At 53.4% G+C, this 20799-nt stretch overlaps 7 protein-coding genes and 1 non-coding gene across 8 annotated transcripts; 5 read left to right on the top strand and 3 right to left on the bottom strand.

Annotated features, from left to right (window-relative positions):
* Positions 1 to 10: 10 nt before the first annotated feature.
* Positions 11 to 1176, top strand: VDAG_02114 (4-coumarate-CoA ligase; the record flags this gene model as incomplete). The annotated part of the gene is made up of 3 exons (XM_009658143.1): positions 11 to 170; positions 336 to 605; positions 662 to 1176. The coding sequence occupies 3 exons, from the start codon at positions 11 to 13 to the stop codon at positions 1174 to 1176; spliced, it is 945 nt and encodes a 314-aa protein (XP_009656438.1).
* A 723-nt stretch (positions 1177 to 1899) lies between these two features.
* Positions 1900 to 2686, top strand: VDAG_02113 (uncharacterized protein; the record flags this gene model as incomplete). Its single annotated transcript, XM_009658142.1, has 2 exons — positions 1900 to 1971; positions 2033 to 2686. 2 exons carry the CDS (start codon positions 1900 to 1902, stop codon positions 2684 to 2686), a joined length of 726 nt encoding a protein of 241 aa, XP_009656437.1.
* A 579-nt stretch (positions 2687 to 3265) lies between these two features.
* On the top strand, positions 3266 to 5376 carry VDAG_02112 (uncharacterized protein; the record flags this gene model as incomplete). Its single annotated transcript, XM_009658141.1, has 5 exons — positions 3266 to 3353; positions 3408 to 3788; positions 3844 to 4164; positions 4211 to 4447; positions 4505 to 5376. The coding sequence occupies 5 exons, from the start codon at positions 3266 to 3268 to the stop codon at positions 5374 to 5376; spliced, it is 1899 nt and encodes a 632-aa protein (XP_009656436.1).
* Positions 5377 to 5816: 440 nt separating this feature from the next.
* VDAG_02111 (aminopeptidase) lies at positions 5817 to 6989 on the top strand (the record flags this gene model as incomplete). Its single annotated transcript, XM_009658140.1, has 4 exons — positions 5817 to 5887; positions 5944 to 6359; positions 6422 to 6711; positions 6759 to 6989. 4 exons carry the CDS (start codon positions 5817 to 5819, stop codon positions 6987 to 6989), a joined length of 1008 nt encoding a protein of 335 aa, XP_009656435.1.
* A 552-nt stretch (positions 6990 to 7541) lies between these two features.
* VDAG_20084 lies at positions 7542 to 7622 on the bottom strand. Its single transcript has one exon. It is a non-coding gene; the product is annotated as a tRNA-Ser (tRNA).
* An 821-nt stretch (positions 7623 to 8443) lies between these two features.
* Positions 8444 to 10542, bottom strand: VDAG_02110 (GabA permease; the record flags this gene model as incomplete). The annotated part of the gene is made up of 4 exons (XM_009658139.1): positions 8444 to 8836; positions 8899 to 9670; positions 9745 to 10025; positions 10140 to 10542. The coding sequence occupies 4 exons, from the start codon at positions 10540 to 10542 to the stop codon at positions 8661 to 8663; spliced, it is 1632 nt and encodes a 543-aa protein (XP_009656434.1). The 3' UTR covers positions 8444 to 8660.
* Positions 10543 to 15992: 5450 nt separating this feature from the next.
* VDAG_02109 (uncharacterized protein) lies at positions 15993 to 17727 on the top strand (the record flags this gene model as incomplete). The annotated part of the gene is made up of 3 exons (XM_009658138.1): positions 15993 to 17063; positions 17115 to 17543; positions 17617 to 17727. 3 exons carry the CDS (start codon positions 15993 to 15995, stop codon positions 17725 to 17727), a joined length of 1611 nt encoding a protein of 536 aa, XP_009656433.1.
* A 113-nt stretch (positions 17728 to 17840) lies between these two features.
* On the bottom strand, positions 17841 to 19108 carry VDAG_02108 (uncharacterized protein; the record flags this gene model as incomplete). Its single annotated transcript, XM_009658137.1, has 2 exons — positions 17841 to 18658; positions 18712 to 19108. 2 exons carry the CDS (start codon positions 19106 to 19108, stop codon positions 17964 to 17966), a joined length of 1092 nt encoding a protein of 363 aa, XP_009656432.1. The 3' UTR covers positions 17841 to 17963.
* Between the last annotated feature and the right edge of the window lie 1691 nt (positions 19109 to 20799).

Here is a 20799-nt window from a genome sequence, read left to right as displayed (position 1 = left end):
ACTTGTCAAAATGAAAATCTACAAGTCATCCGACATCAATATCCCTAGGGACCTCAACCTTACTGAACTATTGCACACCACGGCTTTCCCTATTCTCGAATCACACCTCATAGCTTCTGATAGCCTCACCAACAGGAGTGCAACTCTAGGGGAGCTCCGAGACCGAGCTGGTCGTCTCGCAAAAGGGCTGCACGACCAATTGAACCCACCAGACCAAGCGCGCTGGGCCATCGTGCTACCAAACAGCGTAGATTTTCTCGAAATATTCCACGCTATCCTGTGGACTGGTGGTGTAGTCTGCCCTGTAAACCATGCCTTACGATATTCGGAAATAGGTCAAGGACTCGCCGTCGCCCGCCCGCATTTCGTTATCGCCTATGGCCCTGTTGTCCTTGTGGTCGAACAGGCTCTCGATTTTGTCGCCGAAATGCTCATCAAGGAAAAGGGGACTTGGACTCGACCTCCTGTGATTTCTATCGTCCTTCCTGCTCCCGGACTGAAACACATATCGTCCGATCTCATCGCCGCGAGGCGTCTTCCGACCCCACACTTCGACGATACGTCAACCCGCCTGGCCTCCATTCATCTCTCCTCAGGAACAACAGGTCAGCCCAAAGGCGTCGAGCTCACTCACCAAAACTTTGTCGCAAACGTCTTGCAGCTCCTCGCCTTCGATGCACCAGGGGGGCACAAGATGTTCCATCCGGCTTCGCGCACCGTTGCCTTCACGCCGTGGGCGCACATTGCGAACACAACAGCGCCACTGTTCCTCGGGCCATACGCAGGCATGCTTCACCACGCGATGCCGGTTTACAATCTGGAGCGATTCGCCAGACTGGTTGGCTCCGTGCAAGCCACGTCGTTCCAGGGCGTACCAAGTATTGTCCTGGCCTTGGCGGACTCGGACGTGACAGCGACTTCTCCGTTGCACGCCTCATAGCTGTTGGCGGTGCACCGCTCAAGCAAGCTCAGCTCGAAAAACTCCTGGCTCGAGCGCCATGGCGGCTTTGCCAAGCCTACGGCATGACGGAAGCAGCTGGTTATGTCGCGTACCAGGAATATCACGAGGTCCTATATGATGGATGCACGGGCAAGTTGTTGCCCGGAATCGAGGCGTGTCTCAAACAGGAGGGAGGGGTGGAGGATGTGCCAGATGGTGCAACAGGGGAGTTGTAGCTGCGTGGACCCAACATTTTGAGAGGATATGCTTTCCATGCTGAGGCAAACGAACGAGCCTTTCCGATGCCAGGGTGGTACAACACTGGCGACGTGTGCCGCATAGATGAGGAAGGAAGAGTGTCCATTGTTGGGCGAACCAAGGACCTTATCAAGTACAAGGGATTCCAAGTGAGCCCTGCAGAGCTTGAGGTATATGTGAACTCCACCCGCTGGTGGCCGAGGAGGGTGTTGGGGCGCTCTGGGATGATGGCCAGCTCACGGAGTTGCCCGCAGCATGGGTGGTACTCAAGGAGACAGACGAGATCTTGTCAGAAGAGGAGAAGCAGCAAGTGCTGAGAGACGTGCAATCTGTTGTCGACGGGCAAGTCAGCGGATACAAAAAGCTTCGAGGCGGGGTATGGCTTGTTGACGAACTACCCAGGAACGCTACAGGCAAAATTCTGAGGAAATAGCTGATCCACATGACTGATGGAATGTGTTCGTCAAAGTTGGGAAACCGGCACATAAGTTCCAAGCTATAGATGATCAACCACAGTCACTTCCTTGTCCGTTTGATTGCCCGTGAGATGGTGCCGGCCGGGTAAGCAAACGCGAGAGGCTTGGGGAATTGCGGGGAGCAGTGCATAGAGTAGGCCTCTTAAACTGCATGACATTCCGCGTAGCGGTCTTTTTGGGCGCGCGAAGAAAGAGAACTTGAAATAATTCAACAAGAATCGCACAATGGCCACCCTCAGCAAGCGCAAGTTTGTCATTGCGGTTGTGTCAACAGAGTCAGTGGCGAAACGCGACGAGGTAAGGACCTGCCCTACGGGCCATGCTCCTACAAAGAACGTATAACCTCTGACCATGACAGTTTATTAAACAACTAGCCAAAGCCGCCCATGAGGCCCTGTTCAACGAAGGCGGGACGCTGAAATATGCCGTCCTTACATCGCGCGATGTCGCTAGGGAAACAGACATCTGGGTGATTGAGGAGTACGTTCGCGCCCAAGCCACGACCAAACACGCAACGTCACTGACAGAGTATGCAAGATACATTGACGAGGCTGCTTTCGATCACCACATGTCTCTTCCCTCTGTCAACGCCATGCAGGTCTGGTTGGGTGAAAATCTTGGACCAAAGCCTCCAACGATGCATATCCTCACGTACCCATCAGATTCATTTCAGTTCACGCGGCAACAGGTCAATAAACATACCGACCCTTGGATCATCATCGCGAAGCTCAATTACATGGTTGGAGGTGTTGGTACGTCCCTTCCATACTGGCAGGCCGTGGTGGATCAAGGTCGTGAAGAGGAAGTAGGCACTTTGGTTTACGGCATACTGAAGGACGAAGGCACTGTTGAAAGGTTGTTCACAATGGAAGCCTATGAGAGCGAGGCCTACCTGAAAGATGTCCATGTCAAAAGTGATGCTATTGCGGCTAGCATCAGGGACACGAAACATCTGCGCACTGGTATCGAGTGGTCATTTCTCAGGCTGGTGGCAGGTTTCTTGCATAAGTAGATGAGAGCAAGGTAGAAGAGTTTCACTCCCTGCACCTCGTTTTACGAAGGCCCTCAAGAGCTTTGTACGGTCTTCGGTCCACTTGATCTCTCGATCATCATTTTGAAGACAGTGCTCTCTGCCAACTGCCGGTTGATAGAAGAGATGACCAGGTTCATGATCGCCAAGCAAGTGATTCATTCCGACGAGACCAGCCTTCGACCGAGTCAACTATTGGTGTGGAGTCAAGTTTAGGGCGATCGAGGTAAATCTTCCCCCGAAGCCCGGGAACGATACCCGCCAGCACACCAAATACCTTTTTACGGGTACTGAATCATTAGTGCACCCCAGCGAGACACGCACAGTTCAGCAGTGTTCCCCCGCTACTCGGAGGCACCGTTGCGAATGAACACGAATCACGGGGCTCATCATCAATGCTTCGGGTGTCAAGTATATAGCTAAGGTACTTGATCGTGAGCCTTTGTCACTTGTATGAGAGTTAAATCTTAGTACTTGCAATTCCACCAGATCAAAACCCCCAATTGAACGCAACAATACAAACACTCCGGATTGCATAATTAAATTCACGAATTCCACGCAATGGCACCAAGCGCCACCAACGATGGCCATCAGGGGGCAAACGGGCAGACTGCCAAGCGGCCCATCAAAATCGCAGCTTGCTCTGGAGGTCAGTCTCGTTGATCTGAATGTTGATGTGAGGAACCAGGCCTAACACCCTCAGGCGTCTACGATCGTAAAAGGGCGATTCATGACATGGCAAAGAATGAAGACGTCGATGTCATTACCGGCGATTGGATGTCTGAGTGTAACATGACTCTCCGCGGCTCCGACAAGCGTGACCGACTCGCCCAGAAAAAGATGTCTTCTGGCTCGACCGTTGTCGCCAAGGGGTACGAGCCGTATTTTTTGGACGAGTTGGACCCTGCGATTCCCCATCTCGCGAGCCGGGGAATCAAAATTGCTGTCAACGCCGGAGCAAGTGACGTCCATGGCCTCGCCTTGGCCGTCAAGGAGCTGATCATGAAACACGGCGTCGACCTGAAGGTTGGCGTGGTGGATGGCGATGATGTGACTGACGCTGTCCTGGATCTGTATCAAAAGGGTAACATGCCATATTTGACTTCACATGCCCAACAACAACTACTAACAAGTCAAAGGCGAAACGTTTCCCAATCTCCCTGCAAATAAGCCCATTCAAGAGTGGGGGTTCGACCCTGTTTGCGCACAATGTTATCTCGGTGGCACAGGTATTGCCGAATGCTTCAGAAATGGCGCAGACATCGTACTTTGTGGGCGGGTCGCAGATGCGTCGGTGACAGTCGGTGCTGCTATGTGGTGGCATGGCTGGACGCGCGAGAACTTGACCGAGCTGGCGGGCGCGCTAATGATTGGACATATCATCGAGTGCAGCACCTATGCCACAGGCGGCTACTACTCTGGGTTCAAGGACCTGAAGGGCGAGGACACGGATATGGGATGTAAGTTTTGTTGCCTGGTCATTTGACCAACGCTGACATGTATGAGATCCCATCGCTGCCATCGACGAAAAAGGAGAGGCCATCATCACCATGGAGAAAGGCAAACATGGTCTGGTCAACACGCAGACTGTCGCCAGTCAGCTTCTCTACGAGATTCAGGGGCCTTTTTATTACAACTCGGATGTCACAGCCTCCATCGAAGACATGCATCTCCAGGAAATCGGCGAGAATGCCGTGCACGTCTCAGGCGTGAAGGGTTTACCACCTCCTTCTACGACGAAAGGTACATCATGCGCTGGCAGGATTAGGACATTACTAATTTGATCAGTTGGTATCACAGCCAAGGGCGGCTGGCAAGCCGAGTTTCACTTCTACCTAACGGGACTTGACATTGCTGAAAAAGCTGCAATGATTGAGCGCCAGACGAAGGCACTCATGGGTGACCACATAAAGCGCTTCTCCTGCTTGAAATTCATGGTGGCCGGGAATGTCCCCTCTGATCCGCAATCCCAGGAAGAAGCCACTGTCGATATGCGAATTTTCGCCCAGACGCGCGACCCAGATCTGCTTTCGGGAAATAACTTTGTCGATTCGGATCGTGGCTCCTTCGCGCGATTCTGTATCGAGAACCTTCTTCAGGGTTATCCGGGTAGCACGATGGCGCCAGATATGCGCACAGCCATCGGAAGGCCATTTTTTGAATACTGGGTCAGCCTGCTGCCACAAAGCTTCGTGAATGAGACGGCGCATCTGCCAGACGGCAGAGTCCTGGACATTCCGTCACCGGTGGTGACGAGAGAATACGCGCGTGAGCAACCCAGTTACGAGACCGATTCCCCTGCCAACCTTAAGAAGTTTGGGCCCACGACAAGAGGCCCTATCGGCTGGGTAGTCATGGGACGTTCTGGCGACAAGAGTTCCAATTGCAACCTGGGCCTGTTTGTTCGCCACGACGACGAATGGGATTGGCTGAGGACCATTATGGGTACTAAACAGTTGAGAAGTATGTTGGGCAAGGATGATGTTGGAAACCAGATCGATCGATGTGAGTTCCCCAACATTCGAGCGGTGCACTTCTTGTTGAAGGATCATCTGGACCGCGGTTTCAACTCGACCAGCAGCTTTGACAGCCTGGGAAAGAACCTGTGCGAGTATATTCGGGCGAAGCATGTAGATATTCCCAACATGTTCTTGGAGCGAGGAAGGATTTAGCAGGCTATGAAGTATTGAATGAGTCTCAGCAGCAGCAAACACCTATTCATACACCAATTAAGGCGAGCTTAGCTACCATTAAAGAACAGCGTCGACACTGCATCCCACAATCTCCTTTCCTTGTTGCCGTCAATGCAGTGATCATGTATCCTCGCGATTTAATCTTGTGCATGAGCCTCATGAAGTTTATACCAGCTCTGGACTTTACAAGGTTTTCCCGGTGAAACGTTCATTTTTGTTCCTGTCATGGCATAATAATGGCCGCAGATGTTCTCTTGAACACAGTATCCTCACAATTCTGGAAAGCTCGGCACAGACAACACCAACTGAAATAGGTACCCGAATCATCATCATGTACAGTGCTATGATATTTGGCATTGCTGCCGCTGTCTTTGTGGCACCCAAGTCTACACTGGCATCCCCGACGTCCAGTGGCCAAGATGCGCGCGTCCAGCTTGGCCCTTGCGACCTCCGTCATCTCAATGCTGCAGCAAGAGCCAGGATCCTTCGGGTGAGCACCGCAGGACTCGCTGGTCTTGTTCTGCGCTAACACCTGCAGCCTAATAGGTCCTTCTTTGACTTGACGGATCTCATTGACCCTCCGCTAGGAGACCTCCAATATGTGGACCAGGATTATCCTACAAGGATGGTTCAACAGCGAGAGACACAGAACCTCATCCGCGGCATTGACATGGAGAGAATAGCCAACAATATGGAGGCCTTGGTCACTTTTCAGAACCGACATTACCAATCGAAGCATGGTGTCGCTGCCTCTGACTGGATCTACCAGGAGATGAAGAGGTTGCCCGGCGTGACGAAATTGGGTCGCTTTAGGCACAGCTGGCCACAGAACAGCATCGAAATGCAGGTCTCAGAAGGGAGGAGCAAGAAAAGAAAAACTGTAATTGTTGGAGCTCATCTCGATGTAAGTAACCAATTTGTCGTAGAGAGCGAGCGGGATACAGCAAGAGCTCCCGGTGCAAGTAAGTCTGATGCCAACCCAATAAGAGCGGATACTGAGCGGGCGCAGACAGCAATGCATCAGGCGTCGTTGTTCTTCTCGAGGCCCTGAATCTCCTTCTACGTCACCACAAACTTTCGGACTTCAAGAATCGTGTAGTTTTCCAATTCTACGCTGCTGGAGACGCCGGACTGAAGGGCAGCCTCGACATTTTCCAGCAATACAAGAACCAGAACATATCGGTTGCAGCCATGTTGAACCAAGACATGGCGGGATCTTTCCTGTCGGAACAGGCTCCAACGGACTATTTCAACATCGTCAGCACTGGCACCTACGAGCCTCTAAATGGCTTTCTTAAGCGAGTGATTCGCGAGGTACGATGTCTGATAGAACCCCCGCAACGTAAAGCTGACCAACGCAGTACTGCTCTATCTCCTGGGTTGAGATCGAGGGTGGCTTTGCAAGCTCTGATCATGCTGCCGCAACAAAGTATGGATATCCCGCTGCTCATGTCTCTGACAGTGCCTTTGCACAGAACCCATGGAAGGGCTCTGAGTTGGATACTCTGGATAAGATTCGTATTGGCCACCTCGTTGAACACGTCAAGCTAGTCCTCGGATATGTGCTCGAGCTTGGGTTCGCGGACCTCTAATGCGGAGGGAAAACCCAGATTTTCACAACAGCAGTATCGCTGAAGGAATCATCATTCTCTACTGAAGAGTTCTTTGGTTGTTTGTGAAGATTCAGAATGATCAAGTCAGGGTAGAGGATGGGGCAAGCTAGTATGGGACCAAAACCTATTTGAGCCAGGGTGTCAAGATGTGATAATTTAACTATCTCCTGATCATAGAATGGAGATTGCATATATCATCAATGTCCTCCGGAAGTCACCTATCTTCTTAAAGATATGTGACTTAGACGAACGGTATGGGACTGAATTGCGTATCCGTGGGGCAAGACAATTCACAAGTATGCGAGCGTGCGTCTGTGACAATTGTTCCCCGATCAAATATTTCGCCGGGGTAAGGGCCAGGATCATGAAAAATAAGTTAACGCCATTTATATGTGGGTGAAGTAGAATAGGATGGAGATTTCCTCCGTGCGTGTGTTCGCTGTGTCCACACCTCTCAAAACGCATGCAAAAAATCAGATAGACGTAACAAAATGATGTTTCGAATTCAATAGATTAAGTAGCAAAAGTGAACGACCAGGACAAGATTCGAACTTGCGCCTCCGGAGAGATACCCTTAGCAGGGGTACGTGTTAACCACTCCACCACCTGGCCAATGCATTATCCAATGGATTGATGGCGGACCAGCATCCTGCAGGTGTTGATATCGTTTGTATGCCGAGGCGAGCCCTAAGTGAAGTCTTTTTGGCGGGGTGTGTGGATGGGCCAAGTGGATTCCCTTCTGCGCGATATGCAAGGCGAAAGTTCTTCGGACCAGGCAGTGGTGCATTGGCTTCCATGAACGGCTATAGCCATGTAATCCTACGAGTCAAACTTATCTGTACTCTGCCAAAATCAGACTTATTGCAAGGGTTTTGAGTGAGTTCGTGCGTTGCGTGATCTCTAAGGCTCTTTGTTCAATGCTATGCCAGGGTGTCAGAGCAATTGGAAGAGTACAGTGAAGGCGTCTTCGTAAGTGATATCCACAGTTGAATATCAGGTATAGAACACGTGTGAGATATAGCCCTCCGTACCTAGGAGGACCATTCGTAGCCTTAACAGCCCAGGCCCAGCCTGCTCCTTGATTCTGCAAGATTTGATATTCGCCTCCCGGAGATTTGGCCTCCAAGAAACACGGTCAAGAAGACGAAATCTCTCACTAGAGCTGTAGCACAATATAGCGTCCGATCTGAAGCAGTTGGACGCCGTTGCGATCTCGGCTCAGAGTTGGCTGCGCCGATTTTGGCGAGTAGCTTGTCGTCCACCTCCGGTCTATCTTTTGACAGATTGAGACCCCACAGCTTGATCTGACGTCCTCCATTTCTCGAGAGCCTGGGGCAGCTCAAGCAGATACAAATATTATCCGTAAGATAGAGGACCAAGCTTCAAGCTGACTGACAAATCAAACTACAGACCGACAAATCTTGATGCCAGAGCATTAATTGAAAGCATTGGGGTATCTCAATTGTCTATGTAAAGAAAAGGCTGCACAGGAATCCCCGCCTACGTCCTCGTTGCCCGACCCAGGAGGTAAGATCGAAGCAAGACCCGTGTATCCCAAAACAAAGTTCGACCTCATCATCGCCCTCTCCATCAGAAGACATTGAGATCGATCATCGTATCCGGGTCGAGGAGTGGTTGGTTGGCCTGGCCTCAATAAATCTCGTTGGAAGGAGGACCGGCGTAGTTCTTGTGGCCCCAAATGATGTACCACACGGCCGAGACGAGAGTTGCGAAGACGAAGACGACGGGGGCGTAGTTGACCGTGGTCAGGGTGACAGGGATGGTGGCAGGCATGCAGAAGAGGGGCATGGCGAGGGCGGACCAAGCTGGACAGTGTTAGCATTGCGAATGGTAAGACGTACTGGAAACAGGCATATGGCACACATACCGAGAGCAATGACGTTGGCAGCAACGCCGAACTTGCCGAGGCTGAACTTGGCGTCCTTGACGGCACGGCGGCCGGTGAACAGGTTGATGGCAATGGGAGTGGCGTAAGCGGCAGTCAGAGAAATGACACCGACGCCAGAGAAGGCGTTGAAGGCAGCCGACGAGCCGAACCACAGAAGGCCAAGCAGAATCTGAACGACCATGGAGAGCATCATGGCGTTGAAAGGAACATCCAGCTTAGGGTGGATGGTCTTCCACCAGCGGGAACCCGGAATGGCGCCGTCACGGGCGAAGGCCCAGGTGCAGCGAGAGGCAGCGGTGGTGCAGCCAATGCCGCAAATGAGGGCGAGGACAAGGAGAGGCACGCAGAGGCCGATGGCGGCACCAGGGGAGCCGACGGCGGACTTGATGATGGCGGGCACGGGCTGCTGGGCGAGGACGAGCTCGCTGATGTCGGGCAAGACGAAAACGAGGGGAATCAGGAAGAGGAGGCCAGCGAAAGTGTTGATGAAGATGGTGGCAACCATGGCCTTGGGAACCTGGGTTGAGGGGTCGCGAACCTCCTCGCACATGGAAATGATCATGCCCGTGGACGAGGTGGCGTAACCGGCGTGGAGAAGACCGACCATGAAGGCCCAGCCATCAGGCCATCCTGAGGTGGGCTCGAAGTGGGTGAAGACGAACTCAGCATCGCGACGACCGCCCTTGGCCATGACAAGAACAGTGATGATAATGGCAAGGACACCAGCGAAGGTCCAGAAGACGGCGGCAGTCTGAGGGCAGGTTAGTGAAATGCATCAACCGGGAGCTAAGACGGCGGCCACGGCGTGATGGGCGAAGAACATACGTCAAGGACGGGAAGCCAACGGTTGCCGAGGGCTGACACGAGGTTGCAAAGAATCGTGATAGCCAAGAAAATCAGGTACAGCTGGTAGTTCTCGTACTGGAAGATACCGACACCAGGTTCGGACTCGAACACGTTGATGCAGCCGACGAAGAACAAGCTGGTGCCGAAGTTGACGGCCAGAGTAATGGTAATGTTGCCCACGACATAAGCCCAACCACAGATCCAACTGGCAACACGACGCCAAGAAGCGGGTGCGAGCATGAAGGCCTGGTAGTAGACACCTGGTCACGAGCAGTCAGCAATGATCACGATTGGAAGCGCTCGAGAGCGGGCGGCATTGAATCGCCAACAACACGAGCACTCAAACGAGGCGATTACGGAGGGAAAGTCAGTACCTCCGGCAGTGGGGTAAACACTGGTGATCTCTCCGAGAGAGGCAGCGACACAGACGATGATCATGGAAACAGCGAGCCAGCCCCAGATGATAGTGACGGGACCGCCACCGACAAGAGGGTAGTAAAGCGTGGTAGAGAGACCGTAGGGGATAGAGGCGAGGACGAAGGACATGAAGGCAACCTGCTTGGTGGAGCGGTTGCGCGACAACTCAGGCTTGTAGCCGAGAGACTCGAGGACGTTGTCGGCGGTGCCGTCGACGCCAGAGACACGACGGTGCATGTCGAAAGAGCTCTTCTTGCCGCCGTTGGTGCCGTTCTCGTAACCGGAGGAGTACATGTCACGACCATATTGATCGGCGTATGGGTCGCGAGCGCCCGGGTCCTGAGAGAGGACGTGAGACATGGTGAATGGTGACGATCGGATTGACCTGGGGGAGATTGTGGTGAGGTGTCGCTCTGTGGAGGGAGAGGAGACAAAGAGACGATGAACGAGCTCAGCTCTGCGTGTCAATTGGCATGCGGCAGGCTGTTGTCGAAGGGAGGGATGGGCGATCGAAGGAGGGGTTGTCGATGTCGGCTCGAAAGGGAATGGGGAAGAGGAAAGGCATGTGCATGAGCAGCGAGGATGGGCAAGGCGGAGATGATAAGCAAACAGACTCTGCGTCTCGGGTTGACAAGCACCTCAAACTGCACACTACGTCGGGAACGGTAGCAGAGAGGTGGGCGAAATGACGTCCGAGGATCACGGCGCACCGACTGGGCGAGATGGGGCATAGGTCGGACGCTCGGCAGCATGATGGAGCCAGGGTGGACATGCAGGACCGAGTCGGCAAGGCCGTGATCCTTGTGGTACGGCAGCCTAGATGGGGAAGCTTGGGATAGGCTTGGCTTTCGAGCTATCCTGAAAGGCGACCCTCCCCCTCGTTCAGATATGAAGCAGGCCAGGGGAAGCTATACCCTTTGAGGCATCAAGGCCCGCCGTCTGCTGTAGCCTGCGTCGCGATACGTCGCAATGATAGGACGGTTGGCCTCAATGGCGCCGAGCTGACGGGAAAGCTGAGGCCATCGTGGCACGAGAGGTGTCTCTTTGGACTGTCTGGCTGGTTGACCAGTGCCAACGTGACCTGGGCAACACGTTACCAGCCAGGTGGTTTTTAGACAGACGGAAAAAACTCAATCGCTTGCGTCTAGACTCTTCTTCGTTGCTATGTATTTCTATTCAGGCCTTACATTCGGTCTGGGCTCGAGACCCTGCCAGTCACACCTGCTCGCGTCCTGGTTCGGCCTTGTTACCATTCCAAGACAGTCAACACGAGGGTGCCTTGAGCGCCAGGCATCTTTCTCGCATGAAGCGTGTCTCGTCTTGTTCGCAGCCCGTCGCAAAGCGACTGATTCGTACGCGCAGTATCAGGACCGGGGGCCACGCGCAAGGTTCTGGTAGCGTGCCATCCGTTTGATGAAGAGTTTTAGCACGCTGCTGATTGGCGACAGACGCTCTAGCTTGGAGAGGCGAGGGGAAATGGGACTTGCCACAATGCCAATTGACTCCCTGTCTGGCGGGTCGCGATCAGCTGCTCTCCTACTGCAAGCGACCTAGCTCCCTGCCTTAGCGACTCGTTGGTTGCATCAAGCCAAGGGACATTAAGTACGTAAGAGTATCCTAGGCGCATGTTTGCCTGTCTTGCCTGTTGAAAGACTTCAGGGAGACTCAGGGGTTCTCTGGTGGATCACGCGTGAGAATGTGTACTTGTATGACGATTCAAATCCGCGGGGCCTCACTCACAAGCGTCTCCCTAGCAGCATGTGCTCGTTCGCTTGCTCTCATATTGGCGCCAGAGACCCATCTCCCGTGAGAAAAAGCACATGCTGTTGGTGGTATTAAATGGGCTAATGGGGCGCGCGAGAGTCTTGGGAACACGATGGCCAGTGGAGGGTATGCCGGGGCCCCCCGCGAGATCACAATAAGGGGCCCACCAACTGCGACGCTTTTCCTAAGTGAGAAGAGCCCGGCGCCTCATCTTGTTCATCGGATTCATCAATTTCATCGAAGACTTGTGGAAGATGTTCGTTCTCAAGCTTCAATTTGTTCGGCCTCGAGTATCGACATCGGGGCTGTCCCCGAACTGTTTTGGCACCAACCATGCACCTTGAACAAGTGGCCCCAGGCCCTGCATGCCGCCACCAGGTCGCGCCCGTGAGGCATGTGCCACGAGTCCGTGTGCCGCGATTTATACTCTGTGCGTTGCATCTTGGCTTCTGCCCGGCCCGCGTGAGGCTTGCTCTGCTGCCACCCCCCAAAAGCGCTGATCCGTGTTCGTCGGTGCAGCCTTCCATCATGGTTCGAGAATCCTGTCACCTGTCCCAAAGAGGACCCTTGAATATGTCGATCAGGGTGTATTGCATCCATCCCATGTTCTTCTTCTTCTTCTACCCTTTAAGTCTGCATTCACTGCGCTCTCCACCTGCAAACGCCTCATCGATCTAGGAGATGAACTTTCGGCGACTGGGATGTGCTCCTCACCGGAACAGCATGATACCTGTCAGGGGATTTTCCCAGTACAAGTATGTTGCAGCATGTGCAGCCTTGGCCCCTAGCGCGTTTGCCGGGGCAGCCAGCCGGCAAGCCTCGTTGCCTCGGTGGCCCGTGATGGTCACCCTTCAACACAGCATCTGCTATCGCTTGGCATCGGGGAACGGGAAAGAAGGGGACTGGGAGGGATGAGGGGAGCACATGAATACAACGTCCCACTGCCACGCAACGGGACGTTGGTGCGGCTGGCCATTGGATTGTACAAAGCTGCAACCTCGTGTTGGTTGGCTCGAAACCCAGTAATCAATCATGCGGCTCGGGGTTTCTCTTTTGGGTTTCCGATGCTTCCTACTGTCTCCCCCTTTCCGTCCACTCATCTCACCAGCAAGGGCCAAACCTTGGCGGGTCCTGGTACTTGACTCGAGCATCTGTTGGCGTTGCGGACCTCGACACCATTGGGATTGGCGGCCTCATTTGCGCCACTGGAAATCCCGCAGTCTACTACTGTGGGCTTTACATAAGATGACGGGGTACCATCGATGAGGAGGGTTGTCAAATGCCCTTCTATTGCGGGTATGTGTCGCTTAGTAAAGCCTCAAGGTAAGAAACTTCATGACAGCGGATACAGATGGGGCTTCAGAGTCTCCATGTCGGATGTGCGATCCGTCTCTACGTCATTTTTCAAACCGACATTTGATGACAAGCTCTGTTGCGTCTCTCTGATTAGCCGACTCTGAAAGCCAGTTCTAAATGGTGATGACGACGTTTGCCACAACCACAAGTCATGCTACTTGGCAAATGTTTTACCCACTGATAGCTGCATTTTCTTTTTAGCTTTCCCATCTGTAAACGCGTACTGCGTACTCAAGACATTTTTGCATTCGGTGGGCACGCCATTCTACATGGATCGTTCCACTGTCAGTCCTACCTGAACGAACCGTAGCTCAAAGCCTCAAACTCTAGGTTCAAAGAGCTTCACCTAAAGTAAAATAGGGCCGGTACGTTCAATAGCAATGCCTCTTGTCTCCAGGCGCAAACCTTCCACCCTAGCATACATGTACTTGTACTGCGTGTGACTTCTCCTATCTACGTCTCAAGGCTGAGCCGTTTTGCGTTGCGATAGTAACTAAGTTGTCATTAAAAGCTGCCCGGTAAACCGTATCTGATCATAAGTTCCTGATCCCTTCGATAGGTGCATCGCATCCTTGTATATACTCCAGTGAATGATATCTATCTATTGTGGAATAGACATGCCACATCCATTCTATTGACTTTTTTCTGAGCTACTGCAAGCCAAGGCTGACAGAGACGCTATCAGCAATGCATGGCTGGCCGCATAGGAAGTATTCCAACGGCCACCCCGGAGATGGGAGCACATTGGTCTCGTCTTGTACCTAGATTCCAAGACAATCAACATGCGTTTACCAAGAAAGCTCCGAGCCTGAATGGGCAATGACGGCATGGCTCCGCCAGACAGACGCGGGCCACGATGGCTTCGAGTCAGTCACGCAGAAAGGCCCGCCAGCGGAGCCTGCTCGCCTTGAACAAGACCCACGTTTCAGATATTGACCCCATCAGCGTATTTTATATATCGTGGAGAGACCATGCAAATGGGGCAGCCGTTTGTGGAGGATCAGGGTCCCTTGTCATACTGTCGCTGGGTGCATGACGTAACTACCTTAGGTATCTGAAGGGTAGGGGCCTAGATGGGAGGTCCTAGAAGTAACATATGGCATCTAAGTAAGGGGCGATCAGACAGAGGTCCGACTTTTTGTACAGTTACATGACTTTAAGCAAATTCTGAGGCCACAATGGCAAGAAAAGGACGATAAAGATTGGTTCCGATTTGACAGACTGACAGACGTTTTTGCGGCGCTGATCTGACCATTGATGATGTTATGTAACGAATTGTTGTGTAAACAACGGAATTCAGGAAGAAGATGATAATAGCATATCGAGATGATGCGCATTTGGAGCCTGCCATAAGAGCTTGTGAAAATCATTGTGGAGAGTATGTTGACTGGTGGCAGAACCTGTGTCGTTAGTTCCATCCGCCCATCGATCGTTGAATAGAGGGCCCAAGAAACGTCATGTGTCAATGGGGGGCTGAATGGCTTTGAGTCCACAGGAGTAGTCATGGGGAAACATTCGATGCTTAAATTCGTCGTACTGATGACGAGGCTTTAGGCATTGCGCCGTATCTCGAGTGCAGCGCCCAGCCATATTAGGGTCAGTCTGGTAACTCCTTTGGAAAACAAAACACTTGACGCGTAAGCATGTTAATGTTGGCTTGGGTGTGATTCCCAGGGCAGGGTATTGGCCTCTGGGCTGTATCGAACATTAGCACGATCTATTAATTCACATATTCTTCATATCATGTTTGACCATGATTGAAACAAGCCCATAAGGGATACTGCAAGAACATACACGCCTGAGCCTGCTTAACTTCAAAATGGGGAAGTTACAGCAGGACGCTTTGACATCATCAAGGAGCAACGGGGCTTGGTACGAGAAAGGATGCCGACGTTGCTGTGCCTCGCTATGGGTTCTTGTGCAAGAAAGCTGTGCAAGTCCTCAATAACTAAACGAAAAGAAGATTCCTATGGTTGCAATGCTTGATATGGCTTTGAGAGCTTCATCAGGAATCAGATGCGAAATCTTATTCCAGTGGTTGATACGAAAACATGTACTCATTTGTTCGTTAAACGATAGTTGAGCAGTAAGCATAGAGCACTCCATCAAAGCAACCATCAAAGCCTGTGCTCAAGGCCTGCAGGTAGGTGTGTAAATGATGCCTTGAGCTTTTTCATAGGTAAGTCAATTTGTTAAACTTCATTCACGAGCCTATCCCCACAGCCTAGACCAGCTCCTTCCGTTGTGCGTGAGGCCATTCACCGGACCCCCAAGACACTATGTAATCTACGCCTTTCAGTAAAAGTCGAATCAGCTTTAATGTAGGCTTTCAAAACTATCAGAACTTTGTTTTGAACGTCCCTGCTCCCAAGCGCTGGCTCAACGCGTACGTCAAGCACCATCTCTCAATGGATTCCCGACGCATACATCTCAAAGGCCCACGATGGGGAATTATCGTTCTGTTCTTGCTATTTGTTGGGCATGCCTTTTGCAAGAGCAAGGCCCATAAGCAGAGTTAGTACCTTCCCTTGCTGTAACAATCCTTTGCTCCTCCACAACGGAGACGTCTTGGGGAGAGCCACTGACGTCTGCTGGCAAAAGCAACGATATCGTGACTTTACGTCAACTCCCACTTATTTTCCGTCAAGAAAAGATTGAGAATCATCAATGTACTAACTACTGCAGACGAAATGGAGGCCAATGGTCCATACTGTTGCCCAGCTGGTTGCGGTGACCTTTGTGAGGAGTGCGACTGGTCAACCGCCCCCTCCACGAAGCGTAACCTCGACGGAAATAGCATTGTCCACGAAGACTTTGTTTTCGAAGACCCAGCTACTTTGGTCTGCAGCGCTTCCGAAGCAGGCTGTCAGACACAAGACCGATCGTACCTCCATGTGCGCGGCGCCGACGACATCATCCCCAACGACAAATCCCGCGAATTCACCGATCCGCTGACCTGGCCCGGGGGAGAAAAGGACTGGTGGGAGAATATGAACTACATCCAGCAAACCCGCGGCCTGTGGTACTATCACTGGATCGAACCCGGTCCGAACGGCAGGCGCATCGTCCATGCCGACAGCAACGCCCAGGTCTACCCTTTAGACGAAGACGACCAGGGCGACAGCCCGTGGAGGCTCAACGACCCCCAGGCCGGCGGCACGCAGCCTGTGACCTGCTGCACCATTGTCGTCTTCGCGAGCAACCTCGGCCTCGTCCTCGCTCACTTCTGGGAGGTGCCGACCTTTGTCGCCATGAATCCCGAGACCGGCAATCACGATCCCGAGCGCCAGGCTGCAGGATACCAGACTAATGTCATTGACTTTATGAAATACGGCAAGGCGTACCCCGTCTCACCCCTTGTGCAGAAAGGCGGTCGCCAAAACCCACCCCCGGCGTCACCCCCGATCGCCGACCTCTTCAAGCCCGGCATGATCCTCGACAAGGCGTCGGTCCTCTGGCGTTCGATTGTCGTCTTCTCGCCACGCGCAAACTACTGGGTTGACGACGAACCAGTCAAGAAGAACCTCAAGGCCATGACGCAGTTCAAAACGGACCTTGCTTCCCTCTGCGGCGTCGACGAAGAGGAAATCGAGTCGTACACGCTGTATGCCACGGGCGAGGACAACGATGACGGGTCGCCCGCGTTCCGATACAACCCGTACGACCGCTTCTTCACGTGGCGGTACAAGACGTATTGGGGCAACAACGACGAGGGCAAATGGGTCAAGAAGAAGCGGTTCCGCGGCATGTGGGAGTGGCAGGTCGTCAAGTCGCTGGACCGCGAGTGGGACGCGCCGTGGGCGGATGACTAGGACTATCCGGACTCGGCGCGGTGCAACCTGGAGATTCGGACCATTGCGAACCCGACCGACGATGAGAGCAAGAACTACCTAAACGTGGTTGTGCGACCGTGGCGGACCAAGGGCGCGGGCAACGACGGCGACGGCGAGATCAGACTGATGCGGTACGAGCTGGATGGGCAGCATAACGAGGGAATCCCAATTAGCAGCCAAGATTTCAAGGAGGATGTCACGCTCATCTACAAGCCAGATGACTCTTGGAAGACCAACCCTGATAAGCGACCGGACTACGATACGTGGCATCCGAATGTGCGGTTTGGCGACCAGCTATACGAGTACAAGGGGGACGCGACACCTCGAGGTTCGGGCTACCTCCCCAAGTGTCGCGGCGGCAGCTGGAAGCGACCTGAGAAGGACGGCAAGATTGAATCTGGAACCTGGGTGAGTTTGTGATCCCGAAGCATCGGCAAGGAAAACATGGCTAACTTTGGCAGGAACGAATGTCGTTTTGCAGCTTCTGGTGCAAGCCGATGAACCAGTAGTCATAGGCCCTGGAGCGAAGGGCTTCTTCTGGTCGTCTCTGTTGATGGCGGCATGCCGGGTCGAGATCCCCCTGGGTCGTTGACCTAATGTCCGATAGACAATCAGGTCGTCGTCACCATGATACTCTTATACGAGATCATCCTAGCATAACACAAGAAGAAGAACAGTTTCCAGGTAACACCGTGATGAAATCCATGAAGTCATAAGCATCGTGATATTCGTTGTTAGCGGATACCCGCTCAGGGCGTCACTTAAGGTATCGCTCCTGTGTGGTTCCCCGAAAATGTCATGGGTGACACGTTCCGGACATTTCCCAAATTACATCCTCTCTCTGTCCTGCCTAGCGACCTCCTCCTGGAAGACGTTGCGGCCAGATGTGCTCGCAGGCGAAATGGGCGAAACGGTATCGCTCCTGTCCTCGAGTTGGATGTCGTTGTTGTCCTTTCTGCCGAGATGCTGGTCGTGAGCTGCTTGGGCGCCAAATCCACTGCTCGTCCTGTTGATGCTAGCACCGGCAGCAGCGTTCCTCCGCTTGCGACGGAACAAACAGAAAGCAGCAAGACCAGCAATGGCGAGAACCACGAAAACGATGGGGAGGGCAATCGCCAGCACATTCGGACCACCGTTCTTGTCATCATCATCATCGTTGTCGTCGTCGTTATCGTTATCGTCATCGTCATCATCATCGTCGTCATCATCTGAATGCTCTTCAGGTATATTGGCGCGGGCAGGAAGGAGGGCAATCGTTGGCCCCATGACGTTGGTCAGCTCGTTTGATTCCGAAGAAACAAACTGCAGCATGAGCGTGACATTGTGGAAGTCGGTGCTACCCTTGAGATCAGCTTCGGAAGGGGTCCAGGCGTAGTATCCTTTGCCGAGAACGATGTTCGTGTCGTTGATAACAAAGTTGGGTTCGGCATTGGTCGGAGTGCCGCTCTGGCGGGTCACGGCGAGGCCGACAATATTGGCGACGGTGTTGAGGTCTGCGCCGAAGCCGCTGCTGTCCCAGGTGACTGTCGACGGTCAGCACACTGCGAGGGATTGTGTGAACAAAGATGCAACCTACTGTAGTACGGTTCCTTGACGTAGAGCTCGGAGCGGGCGCGCGGCTGGCAGAAGGGGGCAATCTGGCTGTTGGCATTGTCCATGCAGACATTGAAGACGCCGCGACCACCATCGGAGTCAGTGGCTCGCGGTGGAGGCGGGGCGCCTGTGCTTGTGCTCACGTCGCCATTTGTAGCTGTCACCGTGAAGACGGAGCCGGTCAAGATGTAGGGGGCGGCTGATAGTGTCGTCGCAACGCCATTGACCTGTGTCGAGGTCGGGATGTAGGTGTGCGCGTTGCCGTCAGAGTCGACTGATACCCATTGCCTGTTGGCGCCGGCTCTTGGGCGCAGCACAGAAGCAGAGAGAGGGGAGGCGGCGAGGAGAGCCAGCGCCAGTCGGGATGTCAGGGCGACCATGGTGCGTGGTCTCGAAAGTGAAGCTTGCAGTGCTGGTATGGACTGCTTCGAAGATTCTGTGAAAGGAGACGATGAAGCTGAGCAGACTGAACTCGAGTTGCACATCGGCGCGAGGTAGGGGCGGCAGGGTGTCTCGGGGGCGGTGCTGATCACCGAGTGTGCCAAGAGCTCTCCTCCGTTAAAATCGTGCGCTGATGGAGGGGGAGGGGTAATGAATGGCGGGGCTCGCGTTCGCCAAGCTATCGATCCACGAACAACAAGCCTAGCGCAAACGTATATGGATATGGATGGCTGGGACGGCAGAGTCTCTGGTGCTGTGTCTCTACTGGTAGTTTTCGCCCAGGCTCCAGAAGGGTCTCATCGGTCTCATCGGTCTCATCGGTCCTGTCTGCGGTCTTTTCTTCCGTCCAATGGCAGACTCGAGCCTTTCAACCAAGGCCGGCCGTGAGGAGCCGTTTTTTGCCTCCGAAGACAATTGACTGCTTGACTGGGCTTGGGGGGCTTGGTGGGCTTGGTGGACCAAGAAGCTGGCGCTCATCGAAAGGCGGACTTCCAGCGGTTTGCCGCAGCGGAGAGCCCTGGTGCGAAAAACACTGCAAGAGTTCGCAACTTTTCAGCGGTGGGTTTCGGACTTCACGGCAAGATGCAGCGTGTTCTTGATGGATGGCATTGTAGCACTGGTCCAGAGTTTGACCGATCCAAGATGATGGACTTGTTGGTGGGTTGATGGAGAATTCCACAGTGTGAAGCTTGCTCAGCAAGATGGCCGCTGCCAAATGTCTCACTGCACGTCTTCCAGGTGCCTCAGATGGCCCAGGTGCCTGAACGCATGCGTTCCAGAGCCAATGGCCGTGGAAGCGTCCCTACCCCGCCCCAGGAGCCTGGTCTTTCTTGCCTGGGCATCTCCCGCGTCCTCTTTCCACAAGCTTGACAATGACAAGGCCTTGTGGAATCTCAACATCCCACGCTTCTTCGTCGCATGCCGAATTCCTCCTCCTCTCACACGCATGGCACGCTTGCCTACTTCGAGATAGTTCCTGCTGTCGTTACTAGGCCACGCCAGCCAGATAGCCCATGCCATCAGACGCTCCATGTAGATGGGATGCGTTCTAGTCTACCGGTATTCGGAGCTTCGAAGGAAGCATCGAATCGAATCGCTCCTCCATCAGTCCACATCGAGTACCGAGTCGTTCGATGTGAGGAACGCAATTCGAATGCACATCGACACCGCCGATCATCAGCAAGTGCGTGAACTCGCCACGGAATCGACCCTTGGACAGCCGTCACACTTCGTCATCACCGAAGCAATTGCAGCCTCCCATCAAGCAAGCAACTTTGGCTGTATGGCCTGAACGACAACACGAGTATGATCAATGACAGTGCCAATTCAGGACAGCCCTGATTCTCCCGACAGAACTTGAATAATTGTCCCGCCGCACTGGACCAAGTGGCACAATAGGCCGAGTCCAGGCAAAGCTATTGCGTGGGGCCCAACCTCGCCCTTCCGTATTCAGCAGCTACTGAGCTTCTCTCGTCTGATCCGTCCCACCGCGAGAGCAGACACACCAAAGAGCGGCCAGGGTAGGCTTGTCGACGCGCGAGGCGCATTGGTGCTGGCGCTGCCAGGTGCGCCGAATCTTCGCCAAACGTGATCGGCTGGCTCGTCCGCCTGCATTCGACTTGCTCCGGTC

This window comes from Verticillium dahliae, genomic scaffold (genome assembly GCF_000150675.1).
Source record: "Verticillium dahliae VdLs.17 supercont1.3 genomic scaffold, whole genome shotgun sequence".
NCBI classification, from domain to species: Eukaryota; Fungi; Ascomycota; class Sordariomycetes; order Glomerellales; family Plectosphaerellaceae; genus Verticillium; species Verticillium dahliae.
The sequence above is the reverse complement of the archived record's forward strand: the minus strand, read 5'-3'. Positions and strand labels throughout refer to the sequence as shown.